The sequence below is a fragment of the Hemicordylus capensis genome, chromosome 2, assembly GCF_027244095.1.
Source record: "Hemicordylus capensis ecotype Gifberg chromosome 2, rHemCap1.1.pri, whole genome shotgun sequence".
In the NCBI taxonomy this organism is placed as follows: Eukaryota; Metazoa; Chordata; class Lepidosauria; order Squamata; family Cordylidae; genus Hemicordylus; species Hemicordylus capensis.
This window is the reverse complement of record NC_069658.1, coordinates 169512781-169528449: the sequence shown is the minus strand read 5'-3', so window position 1 is coordinate 169528449 and position 15669 is coordinate 169512781. Positions and strand designations below refer to the sequence as shown.

The 15669-nt window shown below is 44.3% G+C and overlaps 1 protein-coding gene across 14 annotated transcripts in view; it reads left to right on the top strand.

Annotated features, from left to right (window-relative positions):
• The first annotated feature begins 1415 nt into the window (after positions 1-1415).
• GPR156 (G protein-coupled receptor 156) overlaps positions 1416-15669 on the top strand; it is a 48107-nt gene continuing 33853 nt past the window's right edge. For 6 of the 14 annotated variants that reach the window (XM_053297729.1, XM_053297719.1, XM_053297714.1 and 3 more), the window contains exons 1-2: positions 1416-1613; positions 2672-2800. In XM_053297729.1, coding sequence (XP_053153704.1) covers positions 1576-1613; positions 2672-2800 — 167 coding nt within the window. In that variant the 5' untranslated portion in view covers positions 1416-1575. Of the gene's footprint in view, positions 2020-2327; positions 2445-2669; positions 2801-3915; positions 4180-14165; positions 14458-15110; positions 15172-15669 lie in introns of those variants that run through there. The other 8 variants (XM_053297721.1, XM_053297722.1, XM_053297716.1 and 5 more) reach the window with 7 other exon arrangements.

The following is a 15669-nucleotide window of genomic DNA, read 5'->3' as shown; positions in this document are numbered from 1 at the left end:
TAAACAAAATTCACTTGTCATGAAGCCAGAGTATTATTGCCCATGTAAAGTACCCTATCATCTGAGTTATGGATTTATACACTGGTGTAAGATAGCACTGACTAAAGCTATTTCTGGAGTCCCTACCCTTCACTTCCCCCTCCTATGCCATAGATGGGGGTGGGGCTCAGATCTGAAGGAGCAGCATAAGATAGGAAGTCCTGTTTTCCCAACATGCCCTTGACACCCATTTTTTGCCCCTGCACAGATGAGGGCATGTCAGCATTGGGTTTATCCCAGCAAAACTCTGTTATGCCAGTGTAGGGTCGCTGACGCTGCTCTGTCTTTGAGTTCTGTTGTGTTGGAACTTGGCACTAAACAGAAGATTTACCCGGATTCTAAGGGTCTTCAGCCACCATAAGTGGACCACAGGACTGAATAAAGTTCATGTTTCTATGTGTTATGATATCTCTACGTAGGTTTTTGTTGTCTTCCATTGATATGAAAGCTACTGGTGCACCCACAAGCCCCATCAACACCAAATTTCTGGTAATCGACCAGTCTCCTGGAAGAAGGAACAAAAATATGCCACTCTAGCGGAGATAACCATAGGGATTATGTTAGTGGCGGGGGTGTGTGTGTAATATGAATATGACGAATATTTATATACTGCTTTTTAACAAAAGTTCCCAAAGTGGTTTACATAGATATAAATAAAATGGCCCCTTGTCCCCAAAGGGCTCACAGTCTAAAAAAGAAACATTAGATAGACACCAGCAACAGCCATTGGAGGGATGCTGGGGATGGATAGGGCCAGTTGCTCTCCCCCTGTACAATAAACAGAATCACCACTTTTTGAAAAGCACCTCTTTGCTCAGTGCGCAAGGGGAAATCACCTCGTAAAAGGATACCCACTCTGCTGGACTTTCATGTTACTTTATATTTATATTATTATTTTATTTTATTTTACATTTATATCTCACTCTTCCTCCAAGGAGTCCAGAGCGGTGTACTACATACTTGAGTTTCTCCGCACACCAACCCTGTGAAGTAGGTTAGGCTGAGAGAGAAGTGACTGGCCCAGAGTCACCCAGCAAGTCTCATGGCTGAATGGGGATCTGAACTCGGGTCTCCCTGTCCTAGTTCAGCACCCTAACCACTACACCATGCTTTAGATTTTGTTTGGCGGAGCATTCCACCACGTGGGCTCCAAGTCCAACCTGTGATCTGACATCACCTATAGGAGAACCAGGTAAAAGCCCCAGCCATGAACCTCCGTAGGTCCCCTCCTTCCTTCTCTGATTTTAACAAGATTTCCACGGGAAGCTGTATAGGCCATAACAAGGCTTCACTTTGTGCCTCTGTGGGAAGGCGGGGCTTCGGCCCTTGGTCGCTGCCCGGGATCTAGCATAAGAGTTAAACACTTGAAGGGAACAGAGGCAGAGGCGCGGCTGGATTATACATCATCCAGGTTGCTGGTGGCGCTCCAGACTAGGACGACTGAATATTGGGGGAGGATGACGGAGGAGGGGGGATCCCCCTTGAGCGGAAGAAGTCGTGCAGAGCCCCTGGCGCTGTAAGCCACGGGGACGCAGCATGGAGCCATCCTCGCAGCGCCTGGTGCAGCCCCCGCTGTAGGTGTCCCCAGCAGGCGGGCTGGAGATGCTGGGAGTGAGCCGGACAGGGCTGTTGACCCTGGGCCCGGAGCTGCTGGCCCTGGAGCAGCAGCTGCACAAGTTGCTGGCGGAAAAACAACCGGCTTCGCTCAGCTGCCGGCCTCCCTTCTGGGCTGCACCGCCTCCAGAGCCTCCGCCTGGGCAGCATCCGCCTCCCCCCACCACCATGATAACCCCTTGGAGGAGGTTGTAGGTGTAAAGTAAAGCGTGCTGTCGAGTCGATTTCGACTCCTGGCGCCCACAGAGCCCTGTGGTTGTCTTTATGAAAAACAGGGGAGGAGCCCTGCTGGAGCAGCCCCCAAAGACATCCAGACCAGAATCTTGTTTCCAGCCTTGGCAAGTTCGGTACTGCTGGAGAATGAAGGCAAGATTGATTGATTGATGTATTATATTTAATAAACAGCCCTCTTCTCACCGCTCCCCCCCCTCCCCCGTTTGTTCCTTAGAAGTTAGCATTCAGAGGCAAACTGTCTTTGGACATTTCATTTCGCTCTTATGGCTCAGAGCTGTTGGTGTTTGCCCTCCATGAATTTGACCAATGCCCTTTCAAAGACCAGAGCCCCTCTTCCGTGTGACCTGCTTACCGAACAGTTCTGTGAAGTCTATCCAAACTACTACTTCTCTTAACCTTTTGTACAGGAAGTTGTGAAGATAACTGAATGAGAACGCTTGTGAAGCCCTTTCAGAACAAAGGGGCGGGGCGGGGGCTCCTTTTTACCTATCCCCAGAAAGGGTGGAAGGACCTGCCTGTCTCTTTCTCACAGTGTATTGCAGTCCTTCTGAGAGAAGGTTGTGGATTTGTATCTAACTAAAAATATTTTTAAAGAACATTATCATGAAGTCATCCCTAGTTTGATCCATCCTGTGTAACTAGCATATACTATGCCAGATCTCAGTATACTGTGTGTTTCCTCCATGCTATATTCTTTTGCAAAATATATTCTGTTGTGAAAACCATCCTGAGATAAAATTCTAAGCTAAGAGGAACAGACATAAAACATCCTTTTGTCTTTCAGTTTAGAATTCTTGTATCTTGGAGGGAACTTCATTACTTCAATCCTACTGGAGTTAGCAAATCTGCCTTCATTAAGTTACCTAGTCCTCTGTGATAACAAGATGCAGAGTGTTCCACCCCAGTTGGCACAGTAAGTATTTAACCACTTTATATTGTATATAATATATACTGCATATATATATATTAGCCAGTTTGAATATTTGTCCATAATTCTGATTCATTGAGTTCAAATGCACATGAATATGATAGCACTCTCAGAGTGTGTAGGAAGAAGTGTTTAAGTGGTGTGCAGGTTGCCGTAGGTGAGTCTGCTATGCTGTGTGTGTAGAGGGAAGCTATGATTACTCTAGCTTCACAATGTACATTCTCTCCCCACCCCTGCCCCCGGTGAGCGCAAAATAATTTTGTGCATTCTGCTGCAAGCTGTGTCAGCCAGTCCTGAGTGTGTATGTATAAAGAATAAAACAGAGCATTAATTTAGACTGATTTACAGCACCCATGCCATCTCATACATTCTTTTGCTATACTAAGTTTTGTCCGTGCAGTTCTGTCTCCTTCTCTATTGGCCATATAACATTTTTTTTTATTTGACCGAGAGATTTAGGATAACAAACTCATCTTCTGAAGCTGATCTATTAATTACCATCTGCAGTTTGAAATAAAATAATTCTTTCAAGAGCAGTTCGGAAGAGCAGTAAAGGCTAAATAATTTAGATGAGCTTTTTAGATCTTCAAAGAGGCATCATTTGAATTTGTTTTACTATACTGTGCTGTGGATATGCTATGCTGTTTGTCTATATTCATGTATTTCTACCTGAACATGGGCTGCTTTGATGCACTTTTGTGCAGGAAGGCAAGGCATAAATTTATAAAAACTAATTTTAAAAAACAGCTGTCTAATGCTCTTAGTATCTCTCATTCAGTCATACTGACTGGGCTGAATATTGAGGTGCTGCAACTTTGGATCATGAGAATGGCATTATGGAATTGGCCAGCTGCCAAGGCATGAGGGCAGCTGAGTCATTTTTTTCTCTGTAGGGCCTTCTGAGAGCTCTTCCTTTATTCAATAACTATCTTTGTGTTTACTTGCTGAAACCCTGCTTATTTTGCTATGTTTAGAGGTGACTAGAAGGAGCAGATACAAGACCCTGAGGCTTCCCTCAGAGTGTTTAGAGGAAAAGAGGAATGAGAGAGCTAAAAGCAAGGCACAGGGCTACCTCTCCTTTTCTTATGTTTCGTTTCTAGATTGCATTCTCTGCACTCCCTGAGCCTCCACAATAACTTGCTGACATATCTTCCTCTTGAGAGATCCTCTGTTCTAGTTCATCCCGAAGAACCGAGTTTACGTGGGAACCCACTGGTTGTGCGATTTGTACGTGACTTGACCTACAATCCTCCAAGTCTACAGGAACTGGCTGGCCGCATCATTAACACCCACAACGTTCCTCCCTGGAAATCTCCTCCAATATTTGACCCTGGCCAGCAATTGCCCCAATCCTAAATGTGGAGGTGTGCTCTGTTTTGTGTTCTTGTGACAAGCCCCTTTGCCCTCCTTTTCCTCCAGCCTTTGTATACCCTGTTCATGCTGCTAATGTCTATTTCCTTTTGTTGCCCAAACTACTACAAAGCAGCAGCTTCTACAAGGTTGCAGGCAGGAGTCCATCCCAACCCTATCTGGAGATGTGAGAGGGGGGAACTCGGAACCTTCTGCATGCAGCTGCTCTTCCCAAAGTGGCCACATCCCCTAAGGGGAATATTTTAAAGTACTCACACATATAGTCTCGCATTCAAATGCAAACCAGGGTGGACCCTGCTTAGCAAAGGGGACAATTCATGCTTGCTACCACAAAACCAGATCTCCTCCCATACAGTGTTCTCTCTAATTTTTTTTCATCTGTTTGTGGAATGAGTTTTGTTCTGGGCGTCAGTATCAAGGCAGTGTGCGCACACATGCATTCAGAGTGGGACCTTCCTAATTCAGCCTGAGCGGGAATTCAAACTGACTGAGCGGACATCAAAAAACATGTGAGTGCACATACACATGCACGCCTTAGAGGGAACACTGCTCCCAAAGGAGGAATAAGACCATGTGTTACCTAGTCCAGCAATCCAACAGCTTTCATCAAGTAATTTGCCTCTAACCTTTTTTAAAAACACAAAACCCTCTAAGCACAAAAAAGAAGTGGAGGGAAAGAGAAAGAGTCCATTTTATTTTTGTGTCCCAACACATCAGTTGAAGACCAGTCCCTTTGCTGGTTTAGGCTGCTTGTTTGTATATCTGTTCAGAAAGGCACTTTGTGATCTAGCTATACAAGCAAGATACGTACACTTTAAATATAATTTGAAGTATTTGTTGCCTTAGAATCTGCCTCTCTCTTGTCCTTAGGAGTCTACTTTGACATTTGCGTCTGACAAATCAAATGTGTTGACTTCTGTGGGAAGTACCACCTTCCGCTGATACACTACCTTTGTTCCCCAGTTTGCTCTTCCTCCTGCAGTTCTGCCTCTCAGAGTTCTACTTCCCAGAACGAGTCTGATCCAGAAGTTGAAGCCATTGTTGCTGCACATAGGTTGCAGAAGGTTCTTCTAGGATAAGAAGACGGGGAAAGACAAGAAGAGCAGTCATGGAACTGCAGTGTCTGATGCCCCATGCAAGGGGTGTTCTGGGAACATTATCTTTTCACTCATGGAAAGTGCGCCTGGGCAAATGAATTGCTTAGACAGTGCTCCCTAGAAGGCTGCCTGCCTTGTGAGGGTTTAGCTGGTGTAAGAACCCCTTGTCAGGAAATGCTGTATGGAAGGGTCACTCTAGAGTTAGACACTGGAAGTCTCCTTGGCATTGGTGACCTGTTCAAAAGGTACGACTGAGACGGGATATGAAGTAGAACTCTGTCACTGTGATTTAAAAAAGAAAAAAGATCCGAAGGTGCAGGGTGGGAGTTCCCGAGTGTTGTCATAAGTATCTATCATACTTGAACGTATGTTTCTCCCCCAGGAGGTCTCGAGACATTCATTTAGCCATCAAAGTACAGAAACATCTGAGATGTCGATGCTTACCTCTTTGACCTAACTACATATAATCAGTGTCTTTGTTCTTGGAACAGAACTAAGCCTTTCTTTATACTACACTGCTTTGCCATGCATCATTAGTGCCTTCTCACAGATTTTTTTCAGCTCTTTATTATAGCTCTTGTATAAAGTACCTTCACTTTGCCAACACAGCCCATTTGTGTCACTTTATAACAACCTAACCAGTTTCTCCTGGAAGATTTATCCCTTGCACTGGCTTCGACTTTCTTCTGAAGATGAACAAAACTGCTCCTTAACTAGTAAACTGTAAGCAAGTCCTTTTGCTTCTATACCCTTTTTGTACACCCAGATGCCATTCTTTAAGAGCTCCCATTTTATACAATGGGCAATATTTGTTCAAAGAGCATAGTACTTGTCTTAAACTGTAGGCATAATATGGTGCCTAATACCTATAATAATTCAAAAAAAATTAGAGTTGCCATTTTTAGCAGGACCTCAATCTCTCCAGGTCTTAGTAACCTGCCAAATCATCTGCGCCATACCCTCTGCCTTTTCTTGTTTTGAGGCTCCTTGCTTGGATTTCTCAGATCTCTCTATCCCTCGTCTTGTAGAGGTACTTCATGGCTGGGTCTTTCATCTAAACCTTTGCTATTTCCATGCTTCTCTGTCTGTGTTTGAGAAGCTATTATGTTCAACAGAGGAGCATTTGGCTTCCATAGAAGATAAACATAACATTTTAGAAAGTTACAAAATGGCATGGAGATCGGAGTCACTACTTGGGATGTCACTGGCATTATCTGGTTGTATAGGTTTCACTGGTAGAGCATTCACAGTTGCAATGGAAATGCTGATCCAGAGGGAATCTCCATTTTCAAGTGTCTGTGTTTCTGTACACTTGTCTGTTACTCAGCTTCTCAGGCTTTTGGCTAAGATCAAGTGTAGTACTCCATTTTGTGAAAGATCTGGATGTCTTTCCTCAAGGCACTGTTCCGTTGCAGAGATACCAGTTTCTCAACACTTAGCCCTCAATAATGGGTTGAGTCCTGGGCCTGTCTTATGTACCTGCAGCAGAACTGTTGTCTGACATGCTGCGTAGCCTTACAAGGATGGAGGAGAAGCTCCATCCCACAAGGAACAGCTTAAGTAACAGCATGCAAGACTTGCTTTGCAGCACTGGGTGGGCTGAGGGTGTGTGTGTGTGTGTGATTTTTTTTCTTCTCCCCCACCCCCAAGCCCTTTTTGTGTCCAGCAGAATGTCTGTGAGAGTTATGCAGGGGAGGGGAGAGAAGCTGCTTCGCCCAGCACTGTAAAGCAAGCCTTGTGGACTGTTAAGTTGCTGCTTGAGAAGATGGAGCTCTTGTTCCACTCTCATAAGGCTGTGCAGCATGTCAGCCACTGCTGTGAGGAAAGTGTGGATCCTTCACAAAAACAAGTATATGGGAAGGAAACTCATCTGGAAAGACCCTTCTACATCGGATAACTTGACAGGAAGAGAACCGTTCTCATAACATAGGGCTGTTTCAAAGAATTGTGGAGAGCAGCTAAGCCAGTGCTCATGATAAAGTTCTTATCACTAGGCAATCCTATTTCTGTTAGCTTTCCCTGGAGTCAGGAATGTCTCATCTGTTTAGATAATAGTCTATGAAGGAATATATGCACATACAATTTGGCAAGGTGGATGCTAGTGGGATCTAGCAGTATGGAGTATTTGTTCTTTACTAGAATGTCCTCACAGGCTGATCTGTCTGGATTTTGGAAGTGCTGTCCTGGAACACACGTGCTATAATAAGAAGTGGTTATTTTTTAGCAAGGAAGATCAGCCATTTGACCACTTTTCCATTTGATATTTGCAAGCAGTAACTTTGACCTTATTTCTAATGTCTCCTATTCATATACTCCCCTGTTCTAGTTCAGTAATGCTCAGAGGAGAGAGAAAAATACGACATTGTGGCTTGTTTTTTTCTCATACCAAATTAAAACTCTGCCACTTCAGCTCTGAATGGCCTTTTGTTAATATGGTTTTTGTGTATGATGAAGCCCTGGCATTGTTTGATGCATGCTGTCAGTCACACCCAAGTGCAATTCTGAGCATTAATCCTCCTTGCTGCATTTTCAAGCACCTAGTGGTAAGTTGCTGCTAGGTTCTGGCCTGCCACTGTGACAGAGGGAGGATGTAAGCTTCTTGGAACAGAAGAACTATTACAGCTATTACCTTGTGTCTTAAAAGTCTCAATTGCAGCCAATCAAATTGGGATGAAGGAGCCAGGGAATTGTGGAACTGAGTTGCTGTTGCATTCTGCCCATTGTCTTGACCAAACAACAAGGGGGGGAAATAGAATATATGGAAGTTTTCAGTAATGTTGTAGTGTAAAACCTAGTTCGGTACCCACCAATAACAGACAGTTGAAAAGTAAAAATACTCCCTGTAATAAAGAAATGCCCTAAAATGTGAAAATAAGCCCAGATAGACCCTATATACTTTCCTTTCTGATATTAGATGTGAGGTTATTCTGCTCAAATTAAGCAAAGCTATTTTCTATACTTCTGAATCTTTGCTATACATCTATATATTTAATTCTCCTGGGTGTGCCAGGGAAAAATGCGTCCCGGCAGCCCAGCTGATTGGCTGGGCTGCGGGGGCGCCTGATTGGCTGGCGCACCCAGGAGTGCCCGCTGGCAGGGGCACTCGGCCCGCTGGCGGCGGCGGCGGCACTTGGCCCGCTGGCGGCGGCGGCGGCACTTGGCCCGGCTGCAGATGTGAGGTGGCGGGGGCGGCCCGGCCCGGCCCGGCCGCATGGAGTTGGTGGCGGCGGGACTCAGTCCAGCCGCGCTGGCGGGACTCGGCCTGGCCGCACAGATGTTCTGCGCCCAGGCCCACTAGTAAGCATTTAAGACTTGACCAAAGCATTCCTTTCATTGCTTTACCATGCAGTCCTTTATGTGTCTACTCTGAAGTTAGTCCCATTGAATTTAAAGGATTGCACTCTTAGATACTGTGTTCCTGTTTTTGTGTGTCCATAGCATTCAAGAGTAGAAAAGGCTGAAGTTAAAAGTGAATAAACAATTCCATCTTTCCTGCTGTGTCTCCCTTCCATCTCCTTAGCCAAGAACAGCAGATGGGGTGTTTCTAAATTCAAATCTTGTGTGTTTAAGATCAGTAGGGAGCATTTTAAAGGAACAAAATATCTACTTGACTGGAAACAATTTTTACAGTTTCAAATCTTTTTAGGCTTCTTTTTCTTTAGGATTTGTGGGACTTGCTAAATATTTTATTATACCCTGCAGGGTACTCATGCACTCTCTCATGGGTCTCTGAATGGTCTTATATTTTCTTCTTCTTCAAGTTTCATTAGACTGCTTGGCAAGGAGGAGATCTTGGTCCTCTTTAATTTATATTCTAGCTGGTAGCAATGAATGGGAGGGATTTAGCTCAATGGAAGTAATGAAACTCAATCCTTACAATGCTTCTTCTGTTGCTGACTTCAAAGAGTTATTTTAATGCATCTTAATTGCACTGATGTGTCCCTTTTTGCTTGAATTTTAGAAACCTGATCAACTTCATTGCTTGCTTGTCTAGCACACTTGACTGCACAGTGAACCCTCAAAGAGGTTTCACCCAATTTTATTGTTAAATGTAATCCAGTGTTTTAAAATTTTGTCTCTGGGCCCACTCCAGCCTTGTTATGCCCCTGGTCATCATAAATGTAGTATGTGTGTCTGTAACTTAAAATTGTTTTTTTGGGGGGGGGCTCCCCCCACATGTGAAATCTATATTTGATTTGTAAATAACTTTCCTCCTCTTTGGTCAAAGACCGTAAATAAAATCCATTCATTTACATTCCTCCCAGAAAGCAGCCAGCTAAAAGTCAGCTGCTGGACTTGTAACTTGGAAGTCAGTTGGATGTTTCTATCTCTAATGGGATGGGGCTCTCTTCACCCTGTCGACATATATTTCCTCTTGTGTCTGTCTGTCCTAGCCAGTGGCTGTAATTACAACTACAAACATGTTAATACTGCTCTTCAACAAAGTTCTTAAACTAGCTACAGTACACAGAAACTGAGTGCAATGGATCCTATTGGTATCCTGCTAAAGTCAGGCGTTTTTGTGGCTATACAGAGACTATTCTAATGTTTAAGGGGAAAGGTTTGTGCCAGCTCAGCCACATTGCTGTAGGCACCCACAGGCACCTTTCCTCTCTACATTGCATTTCTATTGATGGGAATCTCTTTTGGAGGTGGCTTAATAAATGTAACTTTTGCTTCCAGCAGCACTTCAATTGCCGCAGAGATTGCTATACATATGTGCGTGAGTGACTGATTGTAGTTTTACTGATGATGCATCATACTGCCTTATTATCGACAAAAAACAAAACATAACCCCACATTCGTCTCATTGTTTTATGAACTTATAAGCAGGGGCAATGAAAACATACCTCTACTAGAACCAACCCAAACCCACAAAACAGTGAAGTAGCTCACAAAACTCTTGTGAGGCTTTGTCTTTCTATTACAAATTACATTCAAAGCTAAAACAACATTGGTTTTCAAAAATAGTGAGAATATTTTGAGTGAGAATACACTAAAAGGTAATGGGATTCCTCTCTAGTCATGCCCACGGCCTCTTCCCTCCCCCTACTCATGTGTGAACAGTCTTCTCAGCACCACTTTCACTGCAACAATCATTTAACAAATCATTTAACAATGATTTGTTAAATAACCGAAAAGAAATTTCAGCCTTAAACCTACTTGTAGCACCACAAAGAGACATTAACTCTATTAGGGATGGTACGACACCACTCTTTCCTCAGTTCATACAAGCCAAAGGCTGTGGATCATCTGTTAGGCAGCCACGATTGTTGGGAAATGTGATCTATGCTCTTCTGGTCCTCTGAGCTAACCAAGCTACTGAAATATTTAACTGTGGGCTTTGTCCAAAACAAGCAGCTGTCATCTCCTCTTTCTGCTTCTTCAGTCCCATAGATAAGGTGAAGATTACCTTGGCTATGGCTAATCGATGTTCTGGCACCTCCCAGCTTTTAATTCAGTGCTCCTGCTGTTCTGCACACTCAAATATCCGAGCTGCTGCTTCAGTGTTCAGAAACCTAGTTGCACTGCTAAAGAGAAGCATTCATGTGAAAGATGCACTCTGATGGTTCGTGGTTCTTCAAGGCAGTCATTACCATGGCATGGCAGAGCTTTTGAATCTCCCTCTTGTAGTACTGCCTCTCGCTGACCAAAAACCTCACCTTGGAATATAACACCAGCAGGATGGGGAAGGCAGAAAGAGATATGGCCAGAGTGAGTTGCTATGTCTTCATGAGTACCCAGAATGTTGGGGGCAATATGCTAAATCATTGTAAACCGCTTAGAGAGCTCCGGCTATAAAGCGGTATATAAATGTAAGTGCTATTGCTATTGCTATTCATTAGTTCCAGCCAACTCCCTCCATCTGTGAATGGGCTGCTTTTAGAGGTCCCTGCATTGACACAGAGGCCTCTGAAACAAGTCCACCATGGATAGGGAAGGTGCCTGGAAAGCTCACCTAGTGGGGATTACTTTGGTGATGGGGCAGTGGCAGGAGCCCAGTGTCCTTTGCATTGGTTGTGCTGGTGGGTGCCATCTTTAAAACACACACACACACACACACACACACACACACACACACACACACACCAGTGCAATCTGGAGTGTCCATGGGGTGGGGGTAGTTGCCCAGCTGGATTCATGGCCAGATTAATTTGGAACAGTTGCTTTAGGATCCCCTGTATATATTTAGAGGTATATAATTTGCCCTTTTCCCTCCAGAAAAAAAATCCTGTAGATGCCTATGAATGCAATGTGCCCCTGACATGCAGGTAAGCCCTTACTCTGGCTTGGGGGGCCCCAAGACACTTGGCTGAGGGCCTCTTTGGAAACATTCTTTTGTGTTAATAATTAGTTTTCTTTAATGATTTTATGAAGTTAATAAGTGCATTGGATACATGTCTGTTTACACAGATGCATAAAAGGATTATCGTTTCCAAATTTGTGTCTTATTCCTAAATACTGACGTGTTTGATAGAAGAACAATAGGGATTCAAACATCCTGTAGAAGTGAATATATCTAGTTTGTCAAGTGTGTAATTGTACTCCACATGTGCTGGGATTTATGTTGCTTGTTTTCAGACCCAAAAAATAAAATGTCCATACTTTTCTGATGGTTAAAATCTGAGGGAATTTTGGCACTATTATTAAAGATGCTGCAATGAATTAAATGCTCTAACAACAGATCTGAAATTCCCATCCCTTCCATGGATAATCTTCCAGTCTTGGTTCTAAAATACAATCAATTAAAATGTATGACATTATTGGCAGTTGGCATAATATATTATTAAAAAAAAACTGTTAAAAGCAGAAAGTAAGTTGAAGTAAATTTTATAAACATAACCATGCATACTGCTCTGGGCTCCTTGGAGGAAGAGCGGGATGTAAATGTTATATATATATATATATAGATATAGATATAGATATAGATACAGTTTAAAACAGGCCTTCATGACAGATCATGAAGTTTTGGAAAATCTCTTGAGTATAGAAAAGGGGCTGCTACCTGGCCATGGGCTCACCTTAAGTGGCACAGCAGGAAAATGACTTGACTAGCATGCCAGAAGTTGCTGGTTCGAATCACCGCTGGTATGTTTCCCAGACTATAGGGAAACATCTCTATTGGGCAGCAGTAATATAGGAAAGATGCTGAAAGGCATCATCTCATACTGTGCAGGAGGCGGCAATGGTAAACTCCTCTTGTATTCTACCAAAGACAACCACAGGGCTCTGTGGGCACCAGGAGTCAACACTGACTTGATGGCACACTTTACCTTTACCTGGCCGTGGAGGGGTGTTCTAAACCCTGCCAAATGGTCAAAGAGGCATCTTGTAAGTGATGGTTCTTTCATATTTAGTAGGGGGAGTCCTTACTTATCCACAGCATAACATCTTTTCCAGAGGCTGTTGATGGTTTCTGTGTGTCTTTTTCTTTTTTTACTGTGAGCCCATTTGGGACAGGGAATTAATCCTCCCTGCTCCCCGCCCTGCCCCATTTCTCTACTATGCGAACCGCTTTGTGAACTTCTTTTGTTGAAAATCTGGTGGGCCACCAGGATGCTGGACTAGATGGGCCTTGGGCCTGATCCAGCAGGGCTTTTCTTATGTTCTTTAGTTTTGATCAAAGAGCAAATACAAAATTTAAGAACAGAAACAAAATAAAACAGAATAATGATAACAGAAACAACATGCCCCCAAACCCACATAGTTATGCAGCTCTTTGGATCCAGCCCGTATTAAGCTATGGGAGCTTTATCGGAGCTTGCATAGCATTCAGCATTGGCCTGTAGCCTGCCAACCTAACCGTTTGTAAGGGCTGGGCTGCCAAAAAAGGGGGGAAGCAGCATATATGACCTCCATCAATCCTAAATACAAGCAACATCCAGTTATTTAAAAGGCATTTGTTTAAAAAAAATGGGGGGGAGAATGGGGAGCACAATTATTTATTTATTTAACATTTTTATACCTCTCCAAATGCAAGTTCTCTGGGTGGTTTACAAAACAATAAAAACAACCAATAAAAAGATTAACACATTTCAACAATTAAAATTAAAAGTGTTAAAACTATTAAAATACAATTAAAACAATATCTAATTAAAAGCCTGGGTGAACAAATGTGTCTTGACTGCCCTTTTAAAAGCTGTAAGAGATGGGGAGGCTCTTATTTCAGCAGGAAGTGTATTCCAAAGCCTCGGGGCAGCAATGAAGAAGGCCCGTCCCTGAGTAGCCAGCAGATGAGCTAGTGGCAACTGCAGACGGACCTCTCCAGATGATCTCAATGGGTGGTGTGGTTCATAGCAAACAGGACGTTCTCTTAAATACCCAGGGCCCAAGCTGTTTAGAGCTTTATAGGTTATAACCAAAACCTTGTACTTTGATGGGAAACATATTGGCAGCCAGTGTAGTGCTTTTAAGATGGGAATGATATAGTCTTTCCGAGATGACCCAGAGACCAACCTGGCTGCCGCATTCTGGACTAACGGCAGTTTCTGGACTATGTACAAAGGCAGCCCCACATAGAGCGCATTGCAGTAGTCCAGTCTGGAGGTGACCAGCAGATGTACCACTGTTCTGAGGTCATTTATCTCAAGAAACGGTTGCAGCTGGCATATCGGAGGAAGCTGAGAGAAGGCACTTCTGGCCACTGCCACAACCTGGGACACCAGGGAAAGTTTTGTGTCCAGAAGCACCCCCAGACTGCAAACCTGTTCCTTCCTTATCTGGGAAGCCAGCCCTATATCCACAACCATGGTCCAAGACTCAGGCTTGCCCCACGGCTGCTCATCGGATGGGTTCTCAAACTCCTGCAAAAGGGGGAGGCGGCGGAGAGGCCATTGGTTCTTCAGGCAGCAGCAGAATGACTTGGGCCGGCCCGCCTCGCCTCCTCCCTCTCTGGGAGCCTCCCTTGCTCAGAAGAAGCAGCAAGCATCTCCCCGCGCCCGCCTCCCAGCTTCAGGACAAGCCTTGCCTGGGCTTTTCTACTGTCCTCGAGATCGGGGCTTCCTTTCCTTTCCGTTCATTCGTTGCTCGGCTCAGTAGCTTCTGAGAGACCCAGAGGGAAAGCAGGATCGAGGAGCCGCGAGTCGCCGCTCGATTGAGCTGCACGGGTGAGAGGCAGGAGCCGGCGGGCTGGGCTGGGGGAGCAGCCCCCTCCCCTCAATCTTCACCATTCAGGTAGGGAGGGGGCGTTTAGCCTGGCTTGCGCTGCCTGGTCGAGAGTGAATGAGTGAGTGCACGCTTGTGTGTGTGAGAGAGAGAGAGAGCCACCCCATCCCACCCTCGCCGTCAACATAGACCCCAGGTCTTTCTTTTAAGGGGGGGGGATGGAGCAAGAGAGGATTCCCCCCTCTCCAGATCTACAAAACTGGACACTTGGACAGGACTCTTCGGCGTGTGTTCTTTCATTTTTTCTTCCCTGTTTTGGTGCCCATATGAGGATGAAATTGACTTCAGTCATAGTCAGCTCTGCTGGTCAACAGTGCAAATAATTTTGTGCCTACCTCACTTGGATTCATGTCCTGGTGAGCAGTAAATGAGAGCCAGCGTGGTGTAGTGGTTAGAGTGTTGGACTAGGACTGGGGAGACCCAAGTTCGAATCCTCATTCAGCCATGAGACTTGCTCGGTGACTCTGGGCCAGTCACTTCTCTCTCAGCCTAACCTACTTCACAGGGTTGTTGTGAGCAGAAACTCAAGTATGTAGTACACTGCTCTGGGCTCCTTGGAGGAAGAGCGGGATATAAAATGTAATAATAATAATAATAATAATAATAATAACAGTGGGCCAAGGCAGGCAGCAAAGTTGATGTATTTATTGATTTTTTTCCAGCTCTCCAAGGAGTTCAGCTGCAGTATTCATCCCTTTTTATCCTCACAACAACCCTTGTGAAGTAAGTGAGGCTGGAAGACAGTGACTGTCCCAAAGTCAACCAGTTAGATTTGTGGCTGAGCAGGAAGTTGCTCTGAGGTCTCCCCAGACATGCTATCCACTACACCACCGTGGCTCTCTGGGCTTCCTCCTGATTCTGTCCCCCACGTATATGACAGGTAGCCTGAACGGACTCCCTTAAGCTAGATGGCTGGTGGCTTTATTTTTATCTATCTATCTATCTATCTATCTATCTATCTATCTATCTATCTATCAAATTTGTACACCGCCCCAAACTTTAGTCTCTGGGTGGTTAACGATAGCATAAAACAAATTAAAAATATATACAAAAACTTAAAACAATGTAACAATTTAAAAATAAACCAAAGATTAAAACCTAAACATTTTAAAAAGCTGAGAAGGCTTTGCCTTTACCAGATGGCTTTACCAGTCCCCTGAGGAAAATTGTCAGAGGAGGAAAGACCATGTGTAATGCTGGTTCAAGAGGGGTTGAAAGGAC